Consider the following 27,933-nt stretch of genomic DNA (forward strand, 5'->3'; position numbering starts at 1 on the left):
GCCTTGAGCATTGAATCAGTATCACAGAATAAGCCTTGAGTCTTCTCTGGGAAATGACACTGTTCCAGGATAGAAGGTCCTAGGTTGTCTTCTAGGCAATATGTTGGAGAGCTAAGTTGCCGTGACTTCATAGAATATTCCAGACTTACTGTATTTTGGAGAGTGCAGAAAGTTAAGTGGGTAGAATCTGACTCCAACAACCCCCAAGCATGAACTTTAGGTTTGCTAAACAGATGAAATGCCCATGCTTGTGTGGTTTATATGCTTGGAGATTTCTGAGAAAAGGAGAGGGAGAGAGGGTGTGGGAGTTTACTTCAGGCCTTCAGGGCCAGGCAAGGAAGGAGGAGAAACCAGTCCAGAGGGAACAACATCTCTCAGCATTGTCCATATACTTTAAATTTGATCCCTTCAGACCGCCTCTTATCCTGGTTTGGCTCAGAGCCCAGAAGGGAGGTTCCTTCAGTAATTCTGAGCTTGGAACATCTGCCTTCCCCTAAAAGTAAGTAAATAAGTACAAATCTGTCAATGCTTTGTTTCTCAGCCAGAGCAGCAGTACTGTGAACAGTACTGCCTAGTGGCCGGTAGAGATCACTTCGATGCCTTATGCCAGCCTAAGGGGCTTAACCTTCCGGGCCCTGAGGAGCCTGCTTCCTGAGTTATTCATTGTGAAGGGCAGGATTCTTGGTCTCTTTCTTAGGTGTACCCTGGCCCTGTCAGAGAAATGCTGTCTTGATGGAAAGTAGAGCATGGCTCAAAACAGTCTGGTTCTTGCTTCCTTCTCCTGAGAGGGCACACCCCTCCTCAGTTTACAGGCTCAGCTCCAGCCACACCAGATGACTTTCGGAGTTCCACGAACGCAGCCCTGCCTATGCGCGTGCTAGCCCCTGTACTTGGAACGCTTCTCTGGCATCTTCCCCTCTACCCCGACTGACCAGTCCGCTCAGGCCCAGGCTCACCTTCCCTAGGAAGATTTCCTTGTCATCTCCCCTTCCTTCCCACCACCAAGCCCCCTTGGCTTCCACAGCACCTCGTATAGACCAGAGTCACGGAGTTATGGTGCTGTATAGATTCCATGTTTCTGCTTACTTGTCTGCTTTTTTCACTGGTCCACGTGTTTTGTCAACAGGCTGCAGGAGAGTTACATGAAACCCCCAATTATAGACCTGCTGGCTCCCAGGAATCATGCTAGCGAGTCTGTACTTTTATTAAGCTTAATTCTGAGGCCCAGCTAGGTTTGGGAACGATTGCCCCTTCTTTGTATTTCTGTTGCCTTACATATTACCAGAGACAATAGTAGGCCTTTGAGAAATGTCTGACCCTTCTAATCTCTCTCTGGCAGCCTCTTCTTGTTTTCACTCCCTTCCCTCAGTAGCCTCAGACCAACCATCTGCTTACCCTCTTGTGCTTACCGTGTAACCACCAACTATGCATTTTTTTTTCTATTCCTACTGCCGGGCTGCTAAGAGCTCCTGGTATACTTCTCCAATGACTGGTGCCATGGCAAATTTAGGGACTTGAACTGCAAATGGCCCCTGAATGTGCTTGGCAGTCTGACCCTGGTCAACTCCTTCCCATTCTTCACAGGCACCATTCCCAATCCCACTGTTCCCGCCTCCTCCTGCCACAGGCCGCAGACCAACTTGCCTCCTGCATCACAGAGAAAATAGGAGACTTCTGATGGGAATTCCCTCAACGTCCTGCCACCTCACCGGCATTTACCCACATCAGCACTACCCTTTCACCCTCCTTCCCTTCTAATAATCGCTCCACCTGGGCTCTGGACCCCATCCCTCCCACTTGCAAGGGACCTCACACCCTCAATTATGCCTTCTTTCTGGCCTCTCCCAAAAACAAATGTCTTGACTGTGTTTCTTCCTTTAACTGTCACCCTCCCTGACCTTCATTTTTGCTTCCCCTTACCACTGAACTTCTTAAAACTGTTGCCTAGATTTGGCCCCACATTTTCGCCTTCCGCTCACTCTCCCAGCCACAGCAGACTGGCTCTGCCTCCACTGTACCACTTAGGTGGCTGCTGTTGAGACAAGGTCGCCAACAAGCTCCTTGGTAAAGTCCAAAGGCCTTCTTCACCCCTGTCACTTAACTGCTTGGCTACCCCCGATACTGATGTTTGCAGCAGCCCCCTTCTTAAAATGTCCTTTCTCCTGGTTTCCTTGATGCCATATTCCTCATTTTTCAGTTATTTCTGGTGACTTCCTGCCAGTTGCTTTCCTGGGCTCCTCCTCCTCTGAGAAGGTTCCAATTCTCTTCTCACTCTGGGTTCTCTGCCTGGGCAGTGCCATTCATGCCTATCTTTGGCTGCATATCTCTAGTCTGGAGAGTCCCAAATCTAACTCTAGCCCATATCACTCTCCTGAGCTATAGACAGAAAGTCACCTGCCAGATATCTCCTTGAATCCACATCTCTCCCTGTATCCCTGTCTCAGTGAATAGAATCCCATCCATCAGCTATTTAGACACGAAACCCAGGTGTCCTACTTGAATTCTCCAAGTCTAACGAGTCACCAGGTCCCACAGAGGCTATTCCTTGAGTAACTCTCAGTTAAAATCTATCCTCTTGTCTCTACATTTTTAAGGTTTCAGTTAGGTCTCCCCTGGATTTCCATGACAGCTCCCAAAAGGATCTGGGTCTTATCACTGCTAATTTGCACTGTTCCTTGCAGCAGCTGCTGCTGCTGCTAAGTCGCTTCAGTCCTGCCCAACTCTGTGCAACCCCATAGACGGCAGCCCACCAGGCTCCCCAGTCCCTGGGATTCTCTAGGCAAGAACACTGGAGTGGGTTGCCATTGCCTTCTCCTTCCTTGCAGCTAAGATTTCTAAAGTGAAACCAGATCTTGTCATTCCCCTACTTCAACCCCTTTAATGGTTCCCCACTGTCCTCTAGTTGAAGTTCAGATTCCTTAGCAAAACCCATCCGGTCCAGTTTTGTCTCATCTCTTGCCTTTATGAATCATCCATAACAAAGCAACCACAGCCCCACAGAAGCACAATGCCCTTCCTCACTCTTGGGCCTTTGCATATTTTGTACCTTCCATCTAGAAAGTCCTTCCTTCTCACCCCACCTACCTGTTTGCCAGGTCTTAGCTGGAGTGGGTTGCCATTTCCTTCTTCTTTTCTAACCCTTGCTCAGCTGGGTTAGCTGTCTCTGATTTTACATGGTTTCTGTTATCATACAGTTTTTAGACTGAAAATTACTTTTATCTCTTTTGATATATTTATATAAACTCAAAGCTGATGACTGTCTTGATTGACAGCATATCCTCAGCATCTAGCACATGCTAGACACAAGTAAGTGCTCAGTAAATGTCTTTAGAATGAATAAAAGACATTTGGAAATAAACATCCACTCTGTTGTTCCTTTGGAGTAGGAAATGGCAACCCACTCCAGTATTCTTGCCTGGAGAATCCCAGGGACAGAGGAGCCTGGTGGGCTGCCGTCTATGGGGTTGCACAGTCGGACACGCCTGAAGTGATTTAGCAGCAGCAGCAGCAGCAGCAGCAGCAGCAGCTGTTGTTCCTGGTAATAAACTGTATGTGGTTTCATTACCTTCCCTAAAGAGCTTATATTATAAAAATGAAGTAAGTGGATTCTGGAGAAACAGCTTCTCTAGGGAGACTGGTGGAGAAGGAAATGGCAACCCACTCCAGTGTTCTTGCCTGGAGAATCCCAGGGACAGAGGAGCCTGGTGGGCTGCAGTCTATGGGGTCGCACAGAGTTGGACACAACTGAAGCGACTTAGCAGCAGCCGCAGCAGCAGCAGCAGGAAGACTGGACAGACTGGAGAAATCAGAGTATCTGGAGAGGTGGAGGGCAGCTTGTGGAGCTGATGTGTAGAACCACCATCAGGCCTGTGTGCAGGAGCCTATGAGGAAGGCAGGGAGCCACCAGCATCATTTGCCCAGGCTCCTCCCATGGCTGTTTTGGACACAGCTTCCACTTGTCAGTACAGCATTATAGAGAGCTCTGGGCTGGGCTCTGGCTTATTGTCTTGTCAATTAATTACCTTAGGCGTTTCTCCAGTATGGATGCTGCACCATAGCTAGCCCAGCTTCCACATGAGGGTAAACAGAAACGTACAACAAATTCATACTTCCATTCACTCAGTAAATGCCTGCAGCATACCTACCATGTGCCAGCTAGTGTTCTAGCTACTGAATACACATACAGCAATGAATGAGACAGAGAAGGGCCTGTTAACCAGGCAGATGAACCAGATGGTCTCTAAGATTTCTTCCATTCAGCTCTAAATTCTGAGACTTCCTCTTTGACCAGATGCAAAGAAAGAAGGCAGGCTAGTAGCACAGGGTCCCGTTCCAGCCTCCTCCTTCCATTCTTCACTCTTGGTGCCATTTCCATCCCAACTCAGCTCTGGGAAACCAGAGATCAAGCATCATTTGTCTTCTGCCTGCAACCCCAAACTTCCCCAAGTATCTGTTAGTTAAACCCCGGACCTCTTTTGTGGAGAGGATTTGTCTTGCTTGGAACTTTGGGCAACTACAAGGAGGCCAGGTGAGATATTTTAGGCAAGGTTAGGTGCTCTGACAAAACGAGAGGGAGAAGCATAACTGCCTTCTCCCCCAAGTGTGTTATCTCTTGAGTTTGCCTGAAAGGGCACCATGTCCTTGGGCTGGTTCCTCCTCTTCCTTGTGGGTGATAGGCATCTCCTGGTCCTATCTCTTTTCTTCTACCTTTGGCTTGGCCTTAAGGTCCAAAGTTTCTACACTTCAGTATCTGGCATTCTGATCAGGAACAAGGGATTTAGGGCCTCCCAACCATGTAGGGGAAGGGAAGCTGAGGGTTTCGAGTAAATGGACTGAGCAGAGAGATCATAGGGTCAGGAACTTGATTTAGAGTTCCAGACCACTGTCATTCCAGGTGAGTATCAGGCGTAGGATGGCACTAATAAATAAAGCACTTATCAGTGAACACTGAGAACTTCAATGCTGATCTTAGATAATTAAAGTCAAAAAGTAAGATTTTTAACTTCGTAAAAGTAAAACCAGCTTTATGTAAGTTTACTATTTGTGTCTTATTACCATGAGACAAGGCACTTATATGGAATTATGTATCAAACTGATGTGAACAATTCTCTATTAGCAAATTCTGCCTTCACATTTTCTAGTGTATGACGAACTAGAAAGCATAAAGGTTTGAAAGGCCTATATTATTAACTACACTTTGGTTAATAATCTTGGTACCTTACGTTCTCTGTACTGGTTTCCTCAACTGTCAACTACCTGCCTCATTTATCTCACAGGGTTGATGTGGGATTCAAGATGAGACATTTATGAAACTGCAAAGTGTTTTATGCACTGAAACACTCGTTACCATCAGCTTTCTTAAGATGGAGGCTGTCTGTGAAATCCTGGCTGTTAGCTGCCATCTTCCCTGTCTTCCTCCTTGCACACACAAGAGGAAGACAGGTATACACATATAAGGTATGTATCCCTTAAGCATCTAACTTCATCATGCCGAATCTTAAAAGGTTATGTAGATACTGACATAGCTACTTCCTATCAGTTCTTAAAGGAAGAGGCTGTTCCTTCATTGTACCTTATCACCAAGCAGTGAGAGGAAGCAGGGAGGGTAGTAATAAGGTTTATTTCCTCCAGGTAGTTAATTCATTTTATCACTAAAAAAAAAAAAAAAGGTTTTAGGGTTTTTCTTTGTATGAGGCACTAGGTTGGGGTCAGTGGGATGAAGCATGGTACATATATGTGTGTGTATGTATATATATATATAAACCTTTCAATTATATATATATATAATATATAAAATAATCTCAGCTTTGGAGTCTGGCACATTCAGTTCAAATCCAGACTTGGCCACTTACTTAGCTAGGCAGCCTGGGCATGTAGTAATGCCTTCTCTGAGCTTCAAGTTCATCTGTATTAGGGTTTTTTTTTAATACATCTTGCAGTGTTACTGAAAGGACTATAATTAGTTCCTTTGAGTGACTGGCACATAATGAGTGCAGAAGTGATGAAAGATGAACAACAACAGGTCCATCTTCAAGCCCAAAGCGTAGTAATAGGAGTTATGGATGAGGCATAATGGCCAACAGAAAGGTGCAGAGAGGGAGAGGCCATCTTCAAACAGTGAGGGTCTTGCTTCTGGCAGCATTCAAGGAGAAGCCGAATGGTCACTGGAAAAGGGGCTTCGCAAAGTATTTCCACTGAACTGTAAGGCCATGAAAAGAAATGTACAACTTAAAGAGACAAAAATTCTTTAAGTTCAATACCAGAGGGTAAAGACGAGGTAATACAGTGTCTGGGTCCTATAGTTACATAAATCAAATGGAAGTTAGTGATTGCTTCTAAACTGTCACTGAAAATATGATTGAAAGGTTTATTGCAGACTAGGTATTTAAAATTTTTGCTTTGGTAATCATGAAGATGGTTGATACCCAACAGGACAATGTTAGGAAATTCAACGGCTTTCAATAATGGAACTGGTTTAGGTTAAGAAGTATTATATGGAAATTAGTGAGTTTGAGGGCTGGTAATTTTTGTGCTCTGATGTGCTCCAGAGACAAGGTTAGTGGGCTGAATTGTCAATAAACTGCAATCTGTTTTAAGATTTTCTTCGGTGTCTGGGTTATGTGGCCATGTGCGGGTCTTCATCTTCCCTGTGCTCAGACTCCGTTATCAACTCAATGAGGCCACCACCTCCCTGTCACGGAGTATGTATTAAAACATTCTGAACTCCTGAGATTAAGGCCAACTGCTACTGGGATTTTATTTATTCATAATTAACTAACTCTAAGCAGGTCAGGAACAAGTTATTAATGAGGAGAAAGGCAAATTCTGTCTGGGGCAAAATTTGCATACAATCTAAATGACTCTCCTAACTATGTAGGGTGGACGTGGGGGTCCCATGAGAAAAAACAAAAGATCATCTCTTAGCTTATCAGGTTTTCCCTTATCATGGTTAAAAACCTACTTAGATATTGATGATAAATTCATATACTTCTGGGGTGGGAGGTGGGAGGGGGATCCGGGATTGGGAGCTTGTATACACCCGTGGTGGATTCATGTCAATGTATGGCAAAACCAATATAGTATTGTAAAGTAAAATAAAGTAAAAAAAAAAAATTAAAAAAAAAATTCATATACTTCTAAAAAGACAAATATCCCTGAGATGAAGCAAATCTACCATTTGTTTAGGAGAAATGGTTGTTAGATTCCCTTCTTATAAAAAAGTAATTTGACCTCTTCCCCCTATCCCAAATCCCTGAGGCTTTGAAAGGATAAAGAAACCAATTTGGAGTTCTTTCAAAGGATTTATTTGCTACAGAATTGCCAGAGCCCACCAACAAGATGAACTCAGGATTTCTGTGTTTAAAAGGATTTTGCTCACTGCTTTATTTTTACAAGAACTTCAACATTCAAAAAGCAATTCTTTTTGCCAGCATTTGGCATGCCTAGAAGAGGTTAGAAAAAGTTAGAATCTATAGAATTAGATGTCTAAAAATAGAAAAAATCCCAAACATTAAAAAATTCCTAATTTGGACAAGTCCTGAGTCGAAATCACATTCATCTGCAAAAAGAAGGGTTTTAGGTCAGAAATGTATTTTATAATTCCAGATCCTGACCTTGGGCTTGACTGGTGAGGATTCTAGGAACTGTGTGAATGACAGGAGGGATGTCTTTCGTCTGGCCAATTCTGGCATGTGTCCTGGATTGTGAAGTTTTATAAATCTCTTTTAAACCCAAACTTCCTGGTTCTCTGATGTCGATTGTCTAAATCCGATTCTCAATACTTTTTTAAACAAATAAGCAAAAAATTTCCCTGCAAGATCACACACTTAAGAATTTGTTGCTTGTGTATAGATACAGAGAAACCAAGTATGAATGTGAATTAACAATTCAGTGGTGGAGCCGTGAATCTCTGGATGGCTATATACACTGTAAGAAAAGTTCCTTGCTAGACCTGCACTTGCTGTGCACCCGAGACGACCATCCAGGCCAGGTTAACCTGAAGAGGGTGTGAACCCCAGCAGCTGCTCGATGGGTTTAAATCGCCACTCATCTGCCTCCAGCTCTTCTACCAAACCAGCTAATTTTTCCATCCGAGCAACTTGCTGATCTGTAAAGAATCAAGGAGATAGTATTTATTAATTATACACCAAGCAGCAAGATGATGACTGATTTAAAAATAATTTCTAGAAAGATTTTCCCCCCTCAATATTCTAGTAATGGGGTCTTACCCTATGTTGTCAGAAGACTTAATCTTTTAATTTACATTTTATTTTTAATTGTAGGATAATTACTTAAGACAATCTTAAAAAAATAGTAGTGCTTATCCTCCATGCCATTTGTGTACTAAATTTATGATTGGTATCCTAAGAATCTAGGGTTACAAGTAGTTAAGGTTCTGTGTTTCCACTGCAGGGGGAACTGGTTCTATCCCTGGTTGGGGAACTAAGATCCTGTATGCTACAAAAAGCAAACAAACCCGAAAAGCCAAAAACCTAGGGTTACAAGCAATTGCAGCTCCCCCTACCCCCGCCCACCCCAACATTATGTTCTCAGGGGAGAAATAGTCTGGTTTGGTGGTGGAACAGAGTTCCCTGATGCATAAATGAAGACGGGTGAGGCATGATAGAATAGAAAAGGTGCTACCAGGATCTTCGAATCCAGATAGACCAAGAGGTATTACATACATATCTGAAGATGCAGACAGTGGTAACAATGGAGGACAACAGGAAAAGAAGGTTTCAGGAAGGAGTGGAAAAAGCAATACAAGAGGAGTAGGAAGCATTAACTCCCCTAGAAAACTAACCCCTTTGACTTAAAATTTAAGTCTTAATGTAACATTATCTGTGGATTAAGAACTGTAGAATGTTCTTATCTGCAGGCAATTTGGGAAGTCCACTTAAGTAGCCTTGCTGAGTTTTTGTTACAGAGCACTCTGACCTTTCTAAGTCCCCCTCTCCCACCCTTCCAGTTCCTAGTAAGTTCATTTTCACAGTTAAGTACACAGTACTCACGTGCTTACCATGTTTCACCTGTTTGAGCGTAGATGCCACTTGATAGCTGAAAACAGATTCACAGAGGAATCTCTCAGAGCCATCTAGAAACAGAAGAGGACAAGTTTTAATCTGCTCCAATCCATTTTAATCTAATGGCTTCTGATAAATGTAGTAAACACACCCATTCTCCCTGCTTTTACATTCAGGGTCTAGTTTTCAGTGTTTACAAAGGGCTTCTGTTTCACTTAGAATTAACACTGCTGTGTTATAAAAGCTACTTCTATACTCTAGAATGTTAAAATAGTCCCTCTACTTGTTCAAGAGTTTAAAAATAGTGTTAAAATAACAAAAACAAGAAACCCCAGTATGATGTCCTGGTCAACACTTCTCCCATCCTAACTTGACAATTTCTTAATGTTCTCCTATTTTGTATGTCAAGCAAACACCGACAACTAACACATTTGGCCATGTGGACCCGAACTTTCAAAATACAAAGGTACACCAAAACTCTTAATTGTTTTCATTCTAAACAGTAAAGTTGAAGAAAAATAGCTATTGTCAATATTTTGTATATCAAGTTATATCACAATGACCATCACAAAACACTGCTGGGAAATTTCATTCTGTAAACGCAAACTACAACCTTGATTTTCCAACTTAACTAGAACACTGCAATTTGGATGGTTATAAAAGTATGGTGCAATTTCAGAACCTAGCATTGTACTGATGCCAAGAACTGGATACATGAAGGTAGCTAATTCAGTCACCCCAGTACGTGGAAGATGATTGTGAAACATAAGCTAGTTCATGTTATTCCTTATCAGGCAAGGGCTGATACAACAAAACATACCCCTACAGACGTAGAACTCATGTAGGAAAATGTGACTTCAAGGGGTAGCAGAAACCATTCAGGGAAGGGATCTTATTGCAGAAATTCTAAAACAAATGAAGGGAGAGGACACAGCTGTCTTTTTTTAGGCGGCGGTTCATGCCAACACTGCTGGATGTCAAGCACTCACCCATCAATCACGGGTTGCTGCCGTCAGCCAGCTATTAAGTGACAAGCAGACAGGACTAACATATTCTGGCTTCATGCTGAGTTTCACGCAAGGCAGACCTTATTTCAGAAGCTCATGATAAATAAGAAAAACCATAGATACTATATTCAAATAGCTTAAATATACGACCAAGAGGGCTTCTACTATTATCTTCAAAATTGTTTCAAAAATATAATTATTCCATACATTATATGAAATTATTATGTATTAATATATACACATATTATATATTATGTCAAAATATAATTTCATATAGTTATGTAGACTTTATTATTCTTTAAATTCAACTTCTTTTCTAAATATTGTGTCATATGGGGATAGATCCCATTCCCTCCTCCCACTCCTATTCCTCTGGCAGAATGTAACTCATTTAAATCATCTAAACTGAGCAAAAATTTAATTTTCAACTATTGAATATTATACTGGCTGTCCAGTCTAAAGATCTAGGTAAGCCAATGATATTACTGAGTTTTTCAAATAAGGGAAATGGCCTGAAAATAACTATGAATCCCACTATGGGAAGAGGGGCTGTGTGAACATTTGACACCAGTGATGCAATTTATTATGCCTAATAAATTGTGTAAGTATGCCAGCATTCATACCCTTGATTAAAGAATCAAATTATAACTTAAGTTTTATTTTAGGAAGAGCAAAGCATACAGAATTAGAGCTCTTCTCAGGTGGTTTGATCCTGAACTTGAGGCTATCACACCAAGGCAGTGGGGATTCTGGCTGTAAGGACCAGGCCAAGATTTGTTTGCAAGCTCTTCAAAGTGCTGCCTCCCGCTTACATTTAATCACAGGTGTTATTAGGATAAATGCTTAAATTATAACATTTGCATATTTCCCTTGATAATGAACTTCAAAGCAAAAGGATACGTAAACTAATCTTTCAGAAAGGCACCCGCATATCACTTTGCTGCTTTGCATGTCTATGGAACACATTTTTGCTGATTTGCAGCTCTGCATTAACCACAAAGTCCACTGCTTCTTGGCTACATCCTATTAGATGTGATATCTGTAACAATCTAAAGTCTGGAATTTCTCCAGAGAGGAGTCAGCCTGGGGCAATCTGTCTTCCATTTAGAAATTGTAATCAAACTCTTTGTAACACACCAAGTAGCAATACATCAGCTTTCCTCTTTAAGGGACAAGTAAAGGTTATAAATGGTGAAAAGTTCAGTAAATTGTCCAAATCTAACACCACTGTTAACTCCAATAAATAGGATGCTAACAAATTCATTTAAAAGACTTATTATCCCACAGCGGGAAAACAGGCAATGGCAGATAATTTATGCTCCAGTGGCGTACAATGCCACCAAAATTCAGCCATTTCAGGACTGGAAGGCAGTCTCCAATTTGCTTACTAATATCTGGGTGAGACAATCCTAGCCAAAGGCAGGAGAATGTTGAAAAGTCCTGTACAGTACACTGCATATGTGAGGTGTCTTGATATCAGACAGCAGATACACAAAAAAGTTAATACACAAGGTTAAGTACAGGTTATTTCGGTTTATTATCCTAGACTTGGGAGGATGCAAGACCAAGTTGAACCTGTTAAGATAATAAACAGCACCTAATTGCTTTGTTCTTACTCTGAAGAGGCAACTGTTCCTACTCTATTTTCATACAGGCATATCTCAGAGATGTCATAGGCCTGGTTCCAGACCACTGCAATAAAGCAAATCACACTAATTTTTTAGTTTCCTATCACATATAAAAGTTATGCTTATACCATGCTGTAGTCTGTTAAGTGTGCAATAGCATTATGTCTAAAAAAAAAGAATGTACATACCTTAATTAAAAAATACTGCTAAAAAAATGCTAACCATCATCAAGCCTTCAAGGAAAGGTAACCTTTTTGCTGGTGGAGGGTTTGAAATACTGTCAGAATTACCAAAATGTGACACAGAGATAGGCAATGAGTAAATGCTGTTGAAAAAATGCCGCCAACATACTTGTTCAAGGCAAGGTTGACCAAACCTTCCATCTGTAAAATACATGGTATCAGCAAAGCCCAACAAAACAAGGTATGCCTGTATTCCATTAAAGTTCCGTAAGAAAAATGGTCAGGTACATGTGCATTAGATTACCTGCATAATAGTATCACCTATAAACATAGTAGGATGAGGTAACCAAATCTACCATCCCTTTTAATTCACATTTAAGGGTACCCTTTTCAATTTAACATTTTTCACTTGACTCAGGATAGTTCAAGGGCTGCCACCTCTAAGTTTTCATAGGTTGTCCTTAAATGTAAATAGCTTTAAAGTATAGGTGAAACTTTAAACCTAAGGAAGAAAACCCAAACTGGGCACTGCAAATTTAAACTTAAATTCATTGTACAGTAGAAAGGCAACATAGTCCCCCATGAAGCATACTGAGATGGAATAAAAGTGGACAGAAGTATCACTTGTTAGAACATCAAAATTTAGACTAATCTCAGAAGCCTTTCTTCTTTAATGTTTCCAAGAAATCTGGTATACACTGACAAAGTATGCTGACAGCTCTGAGACCATGGAGGTACCGCTGTATTAAATTCCTCCTGTAGCTAGACTTTAAATGACTTTAATCTTAGGGTTCATTGTTAAATAAGGATTCCTTTTCTGCTGCCATAAAACTCATTAAGAAATTAAAGTGCCTCCAACTTTTGATTTGTTTTGGGAGAAACTTCCTAATACCAGGTCTCTGAAGCATATAACTTACATCATAATTTATTTTTAGTGCCAAATATGGTAAACAAGGCCCTAGATGTTCACTACCTCCAGACTCAGTGATGTTAGCTTGAGTATTCAGTTAACATAATTGAAGAAAACAAAAGGGCATAGACAGAAGTATCAGTACATGCACCTCATGTATCACTAACTACAATATCTGGTTGTTTACTTCACCAATCATGATTTGAACCAATTCTAAAAAGTCTTCCTATATGTAGTCCCAGTCTTCCCTATGGTCCCAGTCTTCCTGTGTTTTCCTGTCACAAGTGATACTTCTGTCTGCGTTGGCTTAATCCAAACCTCTGCTTTTTATTATACCTGATATAAATGAAGACCACCCCCCAAAAGCTGACTCTTAACTACAGTCTGTGCCTTTCTCAGATATTTCCAGATTTTTAAGTATATTTACTGAAATTTGCAATATTTAAAGCAAAAAGGATCAATATACAATTAAGCACAGATGTGCTTGAATCAAGTAGATTTTGAATCTTTAATAGGTTCTTTGCTGATTTTTTTCGAGGTATGAAGAATAGTTTAATAGTTAAGGGCCACTTTCATAAGAATCCCCTGGATGTTAGTCAAAATGGAGATTCTTGTGCTATAACCTAGACTAATTTGGAATCTCTAGGTGAGCCAGAAATGTACATTTTAAATCAGCTCTTCAGGAGGTTTTAATGTTCTCTATTAAGAATTTATTGGTCCATCTCCTAAAGTGACATGTACCTGATGAATTCTAGGTACTAAAGTTGTTTCATGTTTATAGCCTGTGCCCTGATCTTGGCCAGCCAGTTTGCAAATGTGTGCTGAATAAGATAGGGGATGATTTGATGCACATCCAGCTCCAGTGCTTGAGAAACCACACCGCACTGTCCTGCAGTGGGCCACGTAAGAATAGTAGATTGGTTTTTATTTTCTCTCAGAATCTCTTCATCTATCTGTAGGTCAATTATATTAGAAAAAATATATATGAAACCTACTAACCATAGGGAAGCCGACTGGTGCCAGGATAAAGCAAACTGGAGCAGGAGTTTAATGGAATTCCTGGTCCAAGTGCTGACTGTGTCTTTTCACATGGTCAAATCACTTTATCTTTTCTGGGTCTAAATAACTCTAAATGACCTCCATGATTTCCAAAGTCTTTTTCAGCTCCAAAACCCTAATTCTGGAGAAAGATTTGTGTTTTAAAGATATTTTGAAATGAGGACAAGAGATGAAATGTAGAGCTGAAATCAGGACAAACTCGTAACTAATCCACTTAATAGCTTCTTTACAATTAATATTCATTGCAGGTCTGAATCCAATTATTCAGCAAAAAGCAGCATGAGATCACCTTCCAACATCTCTCCAGCTCCTTTGGGGTAGGTGAAAAGGGCTTTCCGTGGTGGGGCAAGGTCTGAGACACTGAAACCAGATCCAGTGACAGAACTTCCACTGACCCCACCAGCTGAGGAGGACGATGAAGAGGCAGCCATTTCCTCTCTGGCAGAATTCTCACTTCACTACAGAGAAAGAAAAACAGCAAATTGGCAGTTTATGGACGTGAGACCGACAACATTTCATTCCAGCTACCATGAAAGCCAGCATGCAGTTTAGTCAAGAATTAGTTCCAAATTTTCTACCCTCTGTACTCACACGATCTTTTAAGGCTCCCTGGGCCAAAATGTCACTCAGGATTTTAAGTGAAAATATGTTTATTCTTAGTTTTTCTACATAAAACACTACTTCCTACCATGAACAAACTGTTTATGTCATTTGGGATTGACTGTGGGTGATTTATGGGTTATGAAAGGGTGATATGGCAGTGCCAAGGCAGCAATTTGACTGAGGAAATAAATTATATGAGGATAAAACAACCATGCCTCATGGGACAGTTTGTCTTGGATACATCCTGACCAAGCCACACCAAGAAATTCACTTATAAAATTTTCCAAATAAAATTCCAGAATAACACTGTGTTCTGTTCCCAAGGAAGGGGAATGGTTAGGAAATACATATTGGCCCTTTCATTAAATTAAAAAAAATTTTTTCATCCAAATGTAATACCCAAATTGATCACTTGGTGGTGTCCCAAAACTGGAACAAAATAGTTCAAGAATGATCTTAGAATCATGGCTTATTAGGAATTAGAGGGGCTGTGAGTGTTTAATACTATATCAAATTAAAAAATCAAAAGGTCCAAACGTAAATGAGAAAATCTGTACCAAATATATGTCTCCTTTAAAAAGTTCAAAACAAAATAGCAGCTTACACTACACATTTACAGAAGATTCCAAAAGGTTTATGTTTTCTATATAAAAAGAACAGTCTTCTTTCAAACTCATAACTATCATTCAAGACATAGAACAGCCAGGGTTGAAAAGTGGAGTGCAGAATTAGCAACAACTTTAACACATATTAAAGTAATTTGAGTGTGGCTCAGAGGTTAAAGCGTCTGCCTGCAATGCGGGAGACCCTGGTTCGATCCCTGGGTCAGGAAGATCTCCTGGAGAAGGAAATGGCAACCCACTCCAGTATTCTTGCCTGGAGAATCCCACGGACAGGGGAGCTTGGTGGGCTACAGTCCACGGGGTGGCAAAGAGTCGGACACGACTGAGAGACTTCACTTTCACTTAACACATATAAGCAGTTTTCTGCTGAGATGGAAAGATTACCTAAGTAATTTTTAGCTTTAAAGATATAGGTTAAATTTTGAATGCTACCAGCAGGTGGTAACCAAAGTTAAAGTGAAACTCACAATAAACGCTAGTTTGGAACTGCTCTATAAAGGCAGGCATTCTGATCACCAAGACCAAACATTATGCTTGGCTTATACCAACTAGCTGTTGATTTAAATGTTTGCTAAATGAGTTGACATTTCACAGGAACCACAAGATTCCTTAAAGGCCATCTAATCCAATCCCCCCATTTTGCACACAGGCATACAGACTTCAGCTTATTTGTTGTGCCATTTTTTAAGCAATGGCTTTATTGCATTGTCATGTGCTATATGGGCTTCCCCGGTGGCTCAGTGGTAAAGAATCCACTTGTCAATGCAGGAGACATGGGCTCGATCCCTGGGTTGGGAAGATCCCCTGGAGAAGGAAATGGAAACCGACTCCTGTATTTCTGCCTGGGATCCCATGGGGACACAGGAGCCTAGTGGGCTATAGTCCTAGGGTCGCCAAGAGTCAGACATGACAGAGCGACTAAACAACATGTACTCTGTGAGGTGAAACAGCACAGTGATTAAGAGCTCACTCTGAAGCCTCTTGGCCCAGGTTCACGTCCTGGCTTTGTTACTTGCCGTCTGATTCGGGACAAATCACTCCACCTCTCTGCTCCTCAGCTGTCTCATCTATAGAATGCAGATAATGATAGTACCTACATCAGAGGTGTCAGGAAGGTTAATATAACTAAAGCATTTGGAACACTCACAGGCACAGTAAACAACAGCTATCCAAAACTACCAATGAATATTTAGTCCTGAATCTTTTTTTTTTTTTCCCCCTGCAGATTCCAATTTTTCATACTTAGTATGTTTCAACACACTCATGGGAAAAGTCTTAATTCTCTCCATCTGACACAGAGTGTCAATGTCAAATGTCTCTTAGAATGGAAAGTGCATGCTCAAGAAGAGGGAAAATGCACCCCATTCTTTCATTTTAAGGTTAATGATCTTAGGAAGAACCCTTTTCTTAGGAAAAGGGGAAGGAGTTGTCTTTTTACTCTCAAGGCCTAGCACAGAACCTGGATTAGTGTTTCCTGAATGAACAAGGAACAAATGACAGAACACAGGGCTAACAGGGGATAGAAAAGTTTGATGTCAGGAGGGTTGGTCCATGATTGGTTTTTTCTCCCTCATTCTGTAGATCTGTTTACACAACTGTTTTTCCAATTAGGCTGCCAAGCCCAAGGTAGGTGCTCAGTAACATTTTGTTGAATATTTAAATACTAATGATGAAATAAGCTGGGACTTGACCCAATAAGGGAAGCTGGAACTATTGGCAGTAGAGATTCTTACAGGAGAGCAGAGATACTGCATGGTTGTGTTCAGTGACAGGATGATCAACACATTTACTTCATGCATGACAGGGATGACCTCGTATTCATAAACCACTTTCCTTCCTAGCAGATACATGCTTATATTCTTGAAAAGAATCCTTTTTAAAAAGTCTCCTTATCAAAAAGACAAGCAATCATTAAACTCCATCATCAGAAATCATTCCAAATAGCTGGATTACCAATCAAAAAGGTGCTGCAGCTAAAAACAGCTTGGGTAGAAAGGGGCTGAAGAGGGGATGGGTCAGAATGTCAGCTATTCCCAAGCTAACTCCAAGCCATGACCCCACACCCACCCAGACCTCCATCTCACCCCACCTCCCCGGTCTCCAGGGGGCGACTCCACTGGCGCCATCCCACTGCGCAGGCGCCACCGCTTGGCCCGCATGCGCAATTGTCTCGTGCGGCCTGAGGAAATTTCCTCTTATACGCCCACTGCGGCAGGCTCCAGTTCCTCCTCCTCCTTTCTCCACTTTACTAGTCCCTTCAGGTAGGATCCCAGGGATCAGCTCCCTTTCCAGCAAGCTCCCGAGGGTCCCTGAGCCCTCGACCACTTACCTCAGCTGCTTTGGCACTTTACAGCCCCGCCCCCAACTGCAGCGGCTGCGGTTTCTACGACGAGGGCGGCGGCGTGCTCGCGCCCGTGCGGAGGGAGCCCGCGGCGGCCGCGGCGTGCGCGCGCCAGTGCAATGGTGGGCGTGGCCGGGGCGGAGAGCCACGGAGACCCGGTTCTGGGAGAGACCTCCTGCGTCCTTGGTCTGCTCTCACTACAGCGGTTTTCGTACCACCGCGGAGTCCTTCTCTGTTCGCTTGCTTTGACGTACTGGGGTTGGTTTTTGCTCGCTTTTATGTATGATTCAGGGTTTCATCTTCGCTCCCGGACCTTGTAGGCCTTCTGCTTTCCTCTGTCTCTCCAAACCACCACGGAGCAGGATTAAATTGGCTATTCCCCCATCCTTCCTGAGTAGTCTTGTAGCCCAGGGCCTTATAGGAAAGGCAGATGGAGGGTTTGCTATCTCTGAGACAACCCTCTCTTCCACAGCTCAGTTTGAGGACCTACCTTGACACTGAAGTCTACTTTTGTTTGAGGACCTACCTTGACATTGAAGTCTACTTTTGTTTGAGGACCTACCTTGACACTGAAGTCTACTTTTGTGACGAGCCTTTTTTTTTTTTTTTTTCCTGTGAGAGGTCCTGGGGAATTGAGTATTAGGGTGTAATGTCATTAAAGTATTGCTAGTTATGCCTCCTCTTTCGATGTTCAAGTCTGTTTACCTTGTATATTGTTGTTTCTCACAACACGAAACTAACTCATTGGTTCTGTAAGCAGATTACCAATGAATGAAAGCGATTTACTTCCTGAGGTTAGATTGAGCATTAGTGTGTTTAGTAAGGATTGATCTTTTTGGAGGGGGACCGCTTAAGTTATCTTGGGTTTCAAGACCATGTACCATAAGTGTTAGGAACCTTGGTTAAACGTAACCAGAGCTACCCCTAAGAAGCTTTGCTTCCTAAATTGTTAATTCATTAAGTGGTGACTAGAAACTTGGTTTCTCCCTGAGTGATGTACAGTTTTTGGCAGTGACTATAGAAACTGAATTCCTTCCCTCAGCAATGTGTTAGTTTGAAGAACCATGTTGGTTAAGTCATATTTTAACTTTGTTTTAATAGGCAACTGGATCTAATTGTTGAGTATGTATTTCTAGCACCTGTAAAAGTAGTTAAGGTTTTTTTGTCCTCCCCTTGAGGATAAATGTATTCAGTTCAGTTCAGTTCAGTTCATTTGAGTTCAGTTCAGTTCATTTCAGTTGCTCAGTCGTATCCAACTTTTTGCAACTCCATGAATCGCAGCACACCAGGCATATCCCTAATTCTCTTAACTGTCATACTGGATAAGAGGGTGAGACACTTCACAAATGTTCAGATAAGCACAGAGGTTGAATTTTACTCCTTTTAGTTTAAAGTAATGAGACCTCTAGTCTCTCTTCCAAAGTCATGGACAGGCTTAGTATCTTATAATCACTTTTTTTGAGGAATGCTGAATAGTTTGCAAATTACTGTCTTGAGTGTGCCAGAAGTGGAATAGTGTAGTGGAAAATGCAGCAATTGACTTAATAAAACAGCTTCTAGATAGGGGAAATCTAGTGGAAACAGTAATGCTTTTGCTTAGGATGGACTATAAACTGATGCCCAATTCTCTCCTTGTAGGCCTGTGTAAAGATCCACATGGAAGTTCTGCGTCCACAGCTTATAAAAATTGGTGGACGGGTTTATAGGAAGAATCCCATCCAAGAACAGACTTATCAACATGAAGAAGATGATGACTATTACCAAGGTAATCTTAGTTGCTTTTTGGTCAGATTAGAAGTACAATGTTATCCGTATTGTAGAAGCAATTCTTTGTTTCAGTGTTTCTGTGAGAGCACTGAAATTTGACTTGTTTGGCCTCTCACAGCTCCCTTGTTGATTCTGAGTGGGCTGGTGAGTTTGTTTGAGGAGGTGTTCTCAGTTCATAAGTTAAGTTGTGTCTCATCTTTGTGCAGAGGCTTAAATGTAATAAGGGGTAATTTTAGTTAGCTATTAATATTAACAATTGTCTCTGGCAAAATTAAGTTCTTTTATCTGTAAAGCTATGAACTAGTTTTTATAAATTGTTGAAATAAATGAACATACGCCCAATATTAACTGTTATTGTTGTGTCATAATTCTTTTCTTCTCTGCAGTCATATTCAGGCAGTTTCAAATATACAACTGTCGTGGCTGTTTCCCTTCAGCCCTGGGGCCTTGAGCTCTTATTTCAGCCTCCTGTTTTCTCTTTGTCTTGGCTGTATGGAGTAAATTCTCCAGTATCACTCCTACCTACCTCATTCACTGAAGTGATTTTGTGTCCTAATACTAAAAACCACTGAGTTGTACATTTTAAGAGTATGAATTTTATGTGAATTATGTCTCCGTAAAATAGTACACAAGATTTATTTCTGGGAGAAAACAATTAAATAGTGGTATGTAGATACTCCTTTTCCAATGTTCCAAGATTGGAAGATTTAAAATAATCATGTGTTTTTATTCTTTATTTTTTTGTCTAAGAGCAGGTGAGGAGGAACGTTGGAGCAGTGTTCTGCAGTGTAAAGTGTATGGCTGTTCTTTGTGTGTGTGTATTGCTTTTCTTTAAACCTCAAGAATGGTTGGACAGCTAAGGAGAAGAAAGACTGTTGTCCACAGAGCAACAGCTCTGAGTGAGATGTTATGATTTCTGTACAGGCCTCATGGAGTGTGCAGAAGAGCCCTGTGAAACCTACGAGGTGGTGCAGACCCCACAAGGTTTCCGATGTACCGTGAAGGCCCCGAGCCTCCTCTACAAGTGAGTGATGCCCCTTGGCAGCTTCATGGGAAGGCACTTCTAGGAAACTTAGAAGGAAGCTGATTCTTCTCCTTTCCACACTTATTACAGTACTTATTAGTGACAAAATGGTTTAGTGTTTAACATCCTAGAATTTCTAAAGACTAATTGCAGATCAGTTTCATCATTCCATATACATCACCAAGTCCTGTTGATTTTGCCTCTTAAGTATCTTTTGAATCTACCACTTACTTTTTCTTTATAGCCATTCTGCTACCTCTTCTGTGAATTATTTCAAATAGCCTACTTACTGGTCTCTCCACACTGATTGTTGCTCTCTTCCAATCAGTTCTTCACATTGAGGGTGGAATAATCTTTTTAAAAGGAAAATCTGATTATTTTATTACCTTTGCTTGAAATCCATTAACATTCTTCCCTGGAAGATGGAATTTTATTCCATTAGAGCAGTGGCCAAAATCTTGAACATGACTTAGCCAGCCCTGCATTTTTCAGTTTCAGCTCACACCACTCTTTCCCTGGATTTGCACTTAAGGTTAACTGGTTTTCTTCAGTTCCTCAAATGTGCTTGGTTCCTTCCTACCTTCTAGCTTTGGCATATGCTGTTCCCTTTCCTTACATTACCTAGTTATTAATATATTCTCCTTCCTTAGGGAAGCTTGTTTTGACACCAGCATCCCCATCCACCACATTGATTACCATAGTATATGTTTTCATAACACCACTACTTTTCCTTTATAGCATTTCTCAAGCCTAATGTTTATATTTATTTGTCAGCTATTTGATGTTTCTTCCGCTAGACAGGAAACTACTTGAAGGCAGGAATGTGTCTGTTCTGTTGTCCTCCAGTTCTTGTCAAAGACTAAAATGCTTTTTCCGGAATCATCGTTAGTTTTAAATTGCTTGGAAGCTTTGTGATCATTTCAATCTGTGCCTGCTTGCCTTCGTGTTGATCATATTCTGTCTCTTATTAACCACTAATATCGTTAGCTCATGTAGCTGGCTGGCTTCTTTTGGGCTTGCACCTCTGAAGATAGGATGGTCTAGGAAGTGATAGATTGTTTTTCTGTGTTGTACCAGATGAATAAAGTCTGTCTGTACTTCTCTATGAGAGGAGGTCTCCAAATACAGAATCATACACCTGTAAGTTCCAAGAGGTGAATAGTTGCATTTTTTTCACCTTGAGAATTTTCTGAAACACCTATTGAGGATGAAGTTTCTCTCCTGGAATGGGACCAAATGAGAAACCAAATGCTAATCCTGACAGCTCACTTTCCTCCCAGGTTTCAGTCACATTTTCTTCTAAGAAATGTGATTTTAGAAAGCTGTGACTCAGATTCCTGGTAAAAATCAATGCAACATGTCTTCCTTAATGTATAAATTTGTTACTGCTAAGGTATGTAAAGATTCCTTAAATGTCTGATTCTAACCATATGACCTTTTGAATTTTATATATTCTAAATACTCATTTTGTTCCAGATGACTTGCATGTTAGATTAAGTATTGGTTCTGCTAAATCCTAATTAATAGACAATATTTACTAGGAAGACTTCTTTCTTTTTTCCTTTCTTCTTCCTTCCTTCTCTTCCTCTCTTCCTTCCTTTTGGTCTTATTGACAAATACATGGAAGATTTCTTTCTTAAGAATCATTTATGTAAGCTTATTTGGTCCAAGGAAGAAATTACTTGACCAAACTAACTTATAATCAAAGTCTAATAGTGGTGCACATGTCCACAGACGAGGTCTAATACTGTGGCTCTCAACTTCAGGTACACATTAGAATCACCTGGGGAGTTTTAAAAACTCCTAATACCTAGGTGTACCCCAGACCAGTTGAGTCTGAAATCTCTGGGAGCTGAACCCAGGCATTATTAGTTTTTATAGCTACCCAGGTGATTCCAGTGTGTAGCCAAGATTGAGAACCATTTGATCTGGCAAGAATTTCCACTTATACAATAAGGAGTCATCCTTTCACTGTTTATCTGTATTATTTTAGTGAATGCTTTAGACTTTCCATGTAAACGTCTTTTGGGTCTGTCTGTACTCTCAACTGGAAGGATGCCATCATGAGTTTAATGAGGATGACATGGTCTATACTGAGCTATGTGCCAGTCACTGGGAAGTCCTTTCATATATGATCACATTTAATCCTTACGACCAACCTTATGATACTTAGGTATTATTCACTCCATTTTTTTAAGTGAAGTAGTAGGCTAAGCGTGGTTAAATGACTTGGCCAAGGTTTGTTTGCTTCTAAAGCCTCTTTAACCTCAACCACTTCCCTTTCTAAGGTGCCTAGACTATTAATAACACTTTGAGGCAACTACTTTATGAGAGGTTTGTCCACTAGCCATGTGCTAACAAACAGGAACCTGACTGAAAATACTCCTTTATTGATAAGACCTGGAAAGGCAAAGGCTGAGGGAGTTGGTGTTAGCTCAACACAGAGAAAAACCACGTGGAAACTGTGGAGTTCCAGTCCTCTTCTGAACATGTTTTATAAAAAGCTGGCTTACTACAATAAATCTTAATGGAAATAATCGGACTTGGTTATTCCATGTAAAAACAAGTACAGAATTTTAGGCACAGTCACCAATGCTGTAGTGTACTGTAATTGAAATCATCGAAGTCAAAATACTGTTGATGAGGAAGTTTTTTCTCTTAACTTTATGGTCCTGTGATGGTCTGTTAGTGCTTTATTTAGACTCTGAAACTTTTCTCCTGGGAGTAAAGTAGTCTCATTTGCTTTGATACATCTAATTACTATGGGTTCCAGAAGATAGCTTTGGATGGTCAGAATTATTTATACTAGGCGGCCTAAGTAGGTAATGTGAGCCAATAGATGATTGGAGTCAATAAAAGACAGTAGGAAGTGGCAGGGATTGTGATGAATTCATATTCCATTTTCAGAAATGAGCTCATGTTCCAGCCTATTTTTGCCATTGAGTAGTCAGATCTCCCAATTTTTTGAAAGAACTTAGAAATCAATATTTTTTAGGTGAAATTTCCCAAGTTTTAGGTGAAATCTCCCAAACAAGACATGTCTGTGTGTTTGAATTCAGCCTGAGGGTTACCTCTTTCTGTGCTTGCATCTGTCTTGGTTGGTGGACCCTGCTCTTTGCTAAGCTCTTTACCATTATTTAATTAATGAAGGATAATTCCCCTAGGATGAACTCAAAATGTAGTTAATTTGCTGTCTAAGAGGGCAAGATTTTCCCCCTTCAAATTGTAGACCCATTCAAGTGTCCAATGAAACTATGCTAGCTTTTCTTTCACTTAACTGCAGACCCAGATTTTGAATCTAGTTTTGAGAAGCAAACAGGCATTGGGTTTAATTATTCTTTCTAGGCATTGAATTGGCTGTAGGAGTATTGTCAGTGAATATAATGCAACATGTTCTATAAAGCTATATAATTTGTTATTTCCTCTGTGAAAACTGAGTTTGTACTGAAGCACTCTTCTATGAGGGAGTATCTCTGGCCACATAGGATTTAAATATGATGGAGTTCTTTATTCTGGTATATTTTGACTTACATTAATTAACTTTCTCTATATTATAGGCATATTGTTGGAAAGAGAGGGGACACTAGAAAGAAACTAGAAGTGGAGACCAAAACTTCTATTAGCATTCCTAAGCCTGGACAAGAAGGAGAAATTGGTGAGACTCTATATATGTTTGCAGTCACTTTTGTATGTGTATGGAATACTGTGACCCAACTGCAGTGTTTGATGATTATATTTTTTATGTGGTTCTGTAGCTGTTGTTCTTTTTATGTCAGTATCAATCTCTCAGATGAGGAAAGATGTACTTATACAGCCTTATCTTGATTTGAGTACCTGGGCCTTAATTTGATACTTTACTACACACTGATGGAATAAAGCTTCCAGATTTTATTGTGGACTAGGAGATTTCTTGTATGCTTCAATAGCTTGAAATGGAGTTTGTGAATTATTCGAAGTTAGAATTAGAGAGAAAAAGTGAGATCAGCAAATTTGAAATGAAGCTCAGCCCTTTCCCTATTAGTTATCTTGTTTTTATCTTGCTTTGTAGACTAGGAAGGAAATTGTAAGAGTAATAATTAAAACGACAGCCTGACTCAAGTAAGTGTTCAGGTGAGGAAAAATAGTTTGGCAATAGAAACCATGTCAGAAAGTTCTGTACTAAAGCATCAATGTGAACCAAGTGCACAGACTTGTAAAGTGACTTTGAGTGAGGGGTACTGAAGGGACAGAATTTTTAAAACAGTAGGAATTTTTCAGCATCAAGTAAGTGCCGCAGCCTCCAATAATCCATTTTCCATAAACACTTGTAGATTGTATTAAGTTTTAGGAGAAAAGAATTATAAGTACTCTTCTTATTTTGTTCTATGTAAAAATAATCACTGTGGCAGATAAATAGCGGTTGACTTTAGAGTGGTGCTGTCCAGAAGAACTTTCCATGATGGTGAGTATATTGTATATTTGCAGTATCCAAAGAGCCACTAGCCAATCGTGAGTGAGTACTTGAAAGGTGGCTAATGTGACTGAGGAACTGAATTTTAAATTCTATTTAATTTTAATTCATTTATCTTTTAATTTAACTGGCTGCATGTGGGCTCCTATTTTGGACAGTGGCGTGCTGGAGTTTTCCCCAGCCCCTTGGTAACGAGTAAACTCTAACTTCAGAACTTTAATGACATTTTTGAAGGACTCTCATTAAAATAGATATTTAGTTCATTAGAATTACTGTTTTTTTAAAAAAAAGCTTGTGTCTTTCCTTAAGTGTTAAAGTTCAGGTTATAAATACTGAAGTAATTTTATTAATTGCATTAAAGCTTCTTTCTTTTTCTGATTTAAAAATTAATACATGCTTTCAAAAAGAAAAGCTTGTAGAAATTATATATAAAGTATAAAGAGAAATCTTTTATGTTATGAATTTCAGCCATAATTGTTGCTGACAGTTAATCTGTTTCCCATTTTTTTCTATGCGTATAGTAACAGATGGCTAATGATTTTTATTTTGGTAAAAATTATAACATGCAATAAATGTGAAGACCTTAGCTGTTTTAAGATACTGGAGTCGTTCCAAAGCTTATCCAGAAAAGGCTAGACAGGTTATTGACTTGAAAGCCAAAATATTTCAGTGTGAATAATAAGGGTGTTTAATTGTTAAAAGTAAGAATTTAGTGGAACTAATTTAATTGAAAAGCAAGAGGATAAACTGGCTTATTGGTCTTGAAGGGAAGTAAAGTATATAAAAAAATTGAATTTACTGGTTACAGTAAATTGGGTTCTGATGTGAAATCAAAACTGCAGTTGTATTGGTGTGGTATATGTTGTAATTAGTTGTTTTGCCTCTCCTAAATTAGAGAAACTAGAGAAGAAAATGATCTGGTAGGTTTCAGTTTGTCCTCTAGATAAGAATTTGGTCTAGTCTGTTTTGAAACCTCAGGCAATGGGATATAAGAATGATTTTTTTGTGCGTGTTTCAGCCGTATCCGACTCTTTGTGACCCCATGGACTGCATTTGGCCAGGCTCCTCTGTCCATGGGATTCTCCAGGCTTTTAAAATGGTTTTGTCATTTTAGTTACGCAGTTGGTTTTTATAAAGTTCCACATCAGTACCTTTGTTTTCTTCCTCTGTATCTCTTGTTGTAATCCTTAGACCCATGTCAAGTAAATTCTGGTCCTCTCAGATATTTGTAGTTTTAGAATATTTCTAACCTCATCATATTTGCTCTGTAGTTATTGTTTACTCAGCTTTGAATTTTTTTCTGGAAATAAGTCTGAGCACCTTTGACATGCCCTTAGCAGTTTTCTGTGTTTAAAAAAATGAAAACATCTTACTAGTCTTACTCTCTGCCAAACTACCTTCTTAGTGCAAAAGGATAGATACAGTATTTTGTACTAAATTTTTATAGAACTAAACATAAACAGGAGTTTTAAGCTTCCCTCCCCCGCATACTTTTTTCTTTTAGTTTCTTACCATATTTTTTTCCTTGTGCAGAGATAATTATTATTTCTACTTTACTTTAACATTATTCCAGTTTACCATTGAATCCTCCTTTGTCAGTATTTCTGTGGCACATTATTTGAATGCCTGCTCGGACACTTCCCCTCACTGGGCATTTGAATCTTTTGGATTCTCAAAGTGTTCTATTGAAAATAAAATTATATCATCAAAAAAATACCATGTCTCTACTTCTAAATTTTTTTGTGCATGCTTGCCAAGTCGCTTCAGTTATGTCTGACTCCTTGTGACCCCATGGACTGTAGCTAGCCAGGCTCCTTTCCTTTGTCCATGGGATCTTCCAGGCAAAAATAACTGGAGTGGGTTGCCATGCCCTCCTCCAGGGGTCTTCCTGACCCAGGGATTGAACCTGAGTCTCTTATGTCTCCTGCATTGACAGGTGGGTTCTTTACCACTAGTGCCATTTGGGAAGCTCTCTTACATTTTTTGGTTATGACTTCTGTCAATTTTCTATTTAGGCAAACAGTTTTTAGGCTTTCTGTTAACTCATTCATGTGTGCGTGCCTGAGTGCTCAGTTGCTTAGTTGTGTTCGACTCTTTGTGACCCTATGGAATGTAGCCTGCCAGGCTGCTCTGTCCATGGGTTTCTCCAGGCAAGAATACTGGAGTGGGTAGCCATTTCCTCCTCCAGGGAATCTTCCCGAATCAGGGATGAAACCAATGTCTCCTTAGTCTCCAGCATTGGCAGGCAGATTCTTTTATCATTGGAATCCCAGTTCATTCATAATTTACTTCTTTTCCCAGAAATTTCCATCTTGTTTCTTTACAACAAAATGGGTATGATAATTTCATTTTTATTAAAAAAAAATTAGGCTGTTCTTGTAGAAAATTTGAAATGCTTTAATGGGAAGTATTAGGACAAATAAATGGAATTATTTGTTTAACTTCTGCAGTTGCTTGGAAGGAACAAGCTTTGTGGTCTTGAAAGTATGTAGCAGATTTTGCCACTATTTAAGCTAATACTTCAGTATTTTATATCATATTCAGAAATCTGTCCTTTCCTCTTTAATAAATCCTCCATTGAGATGCCAGTTTTGTTCATTGTTCCTATCTTCTGCATTTTCCTTCGTTTATGTTTTGAACCAAGCACTGCCAGTTCTGGAACCTAGAGGTTTAATCTCTATTAAACAGAGGTTATGTAATCCTTAAATGATTTTTTTTTTTCTTTACAGATTGTAGTATAAGATTTTGTGGTTTCCCCCCTTATTTTCATTTATATATAAAGACAGCCCAGATCAGAGAAGACCAAATTACACTAAGGTGTGGAAATTTGATATCCATACATAATAATGCAGATATAGATAAACATTTTTATTTTAACCTTGTATTTTTCATACAGTTAGGGTAGGATCATATATATTGTAGTAGACTCTGTTTTGCTCTTTTACTATAGCAAATCATTAAAAATTTTGTCACAGTATTTTTTAAAATTGAGGTAAAATTCACATAACAGAAAACTCTACTTTTTTTGTTCTTAATTTTTATTGTTTGAGTTTCTGTGTAATATATTGTTCTTTTTTAAAAAATGGTAGAATATACACAACATAAATTTACCATTTAGACCACCTTAAAGTGTTGAATCGAGTGGCATTATTAGTACATTTACAGGCTTCCCTGGTAGCTCAGACTGTAAAGAATCTGCCTGCAATGCCTGGGTGGGGAAGATCCCCTGGAGTAGGAAACATTTACAGTTGCTCGACAACCACTGTCTGGTTCCAAAACATCTGTCAGCCAAAAAGGAAACTTCATATCCATTAAC

At 39.9% G+C, this 27,933-nt stretch overlaps 2 protein-coding genes across 6 annotated transcripts in view; one reads left to right on the top strand and one right to left on the bottom strand.

Moving 5' to 3' along the window:
- Positions 1–7,281: 7,281 nt before the first annotated feature.
- ANAPC16 (anaphase promoting complex subunit 16) lies at positions 7,282–17,467 on the bottom strand. 5 transcript variants are annotated; one of them, XM_052639504.1, is made up of 5 exons: positions 17,365–17,467; positions 16,006–16,102; positions 14,099–14,267; positions 9,020–9,094; positions 7,282–8,107 (listed from the first exon to the last, which is right to left on the bottom strand). In XM_052639504.1, exons 3-5 carry the CDS (start codon positions 14,238–14,240, stop codon positions 7,992–7,994), a joined length of 333 nt encoding a protein of 110 aa, XP_052495464.1. In that variant the 5' UTR covers positions 14,241–14,267; positions 16,006–16,102; positions 17,365–17,467; the 3' UTR covers positions 7,282–7,991. The 5 variants fall into 5 exon arrangements, with proteins under 5 accessions (XP_052495464.1, XP_052495467.1, XP_052495465.1 ...); XM_052639507.1 differs by having other exon boundaries at positions 16,052–16,102; positions 17,365–17,458; XM_052639505.1 differs by having other exon boundaries at positions 16,006–16,128; positions 17,365–17,402.
- A 39-nt stretch (positions 17,468–17,506) lies between these two features.
- Positions 17,507–27,933, top strand: part of ASCC1 (activating signal cointegrator 1 complex subunit 1) — a 116,619-nt gene continuing 106,192 nt past the window's right edge. The window contains exons 1-4 of the mRNA XM_052639502.1: positions 17,507–17,634; positions 19,015–19,141; positions 20,068–20,167; positions 23,725–23,822. Coding sequence (XP_052495462.1) covers positions 19,033–19,141; positions 20,068–20,167; positions 23,725–23,822 — 307 coding nt within the window. The 5' untranslated portion in view covers positions 17,507–17,634; positions 19,015–19,032. The remainder of the gene's footprint in view (positions 17,635–19,014; positions 19,142–20,067; positions 20,168–23,724; positions 23,823–27,933) is intronic.

This window comes from Budorcas taxicolor, chromosome 5, assembly GCF_023091745.1.
Source record: "Budorcas taxicolor isolate Tak-1 chromosome 5, Takin1.1, whole genome shotgun sequence".
Taxonomy (NCBI): Eukaryota; Metazoa; Chordata; class Mammalia; order Artiodactyla; family Bovidae; genus Budorcas; species Budorcas taxicolor.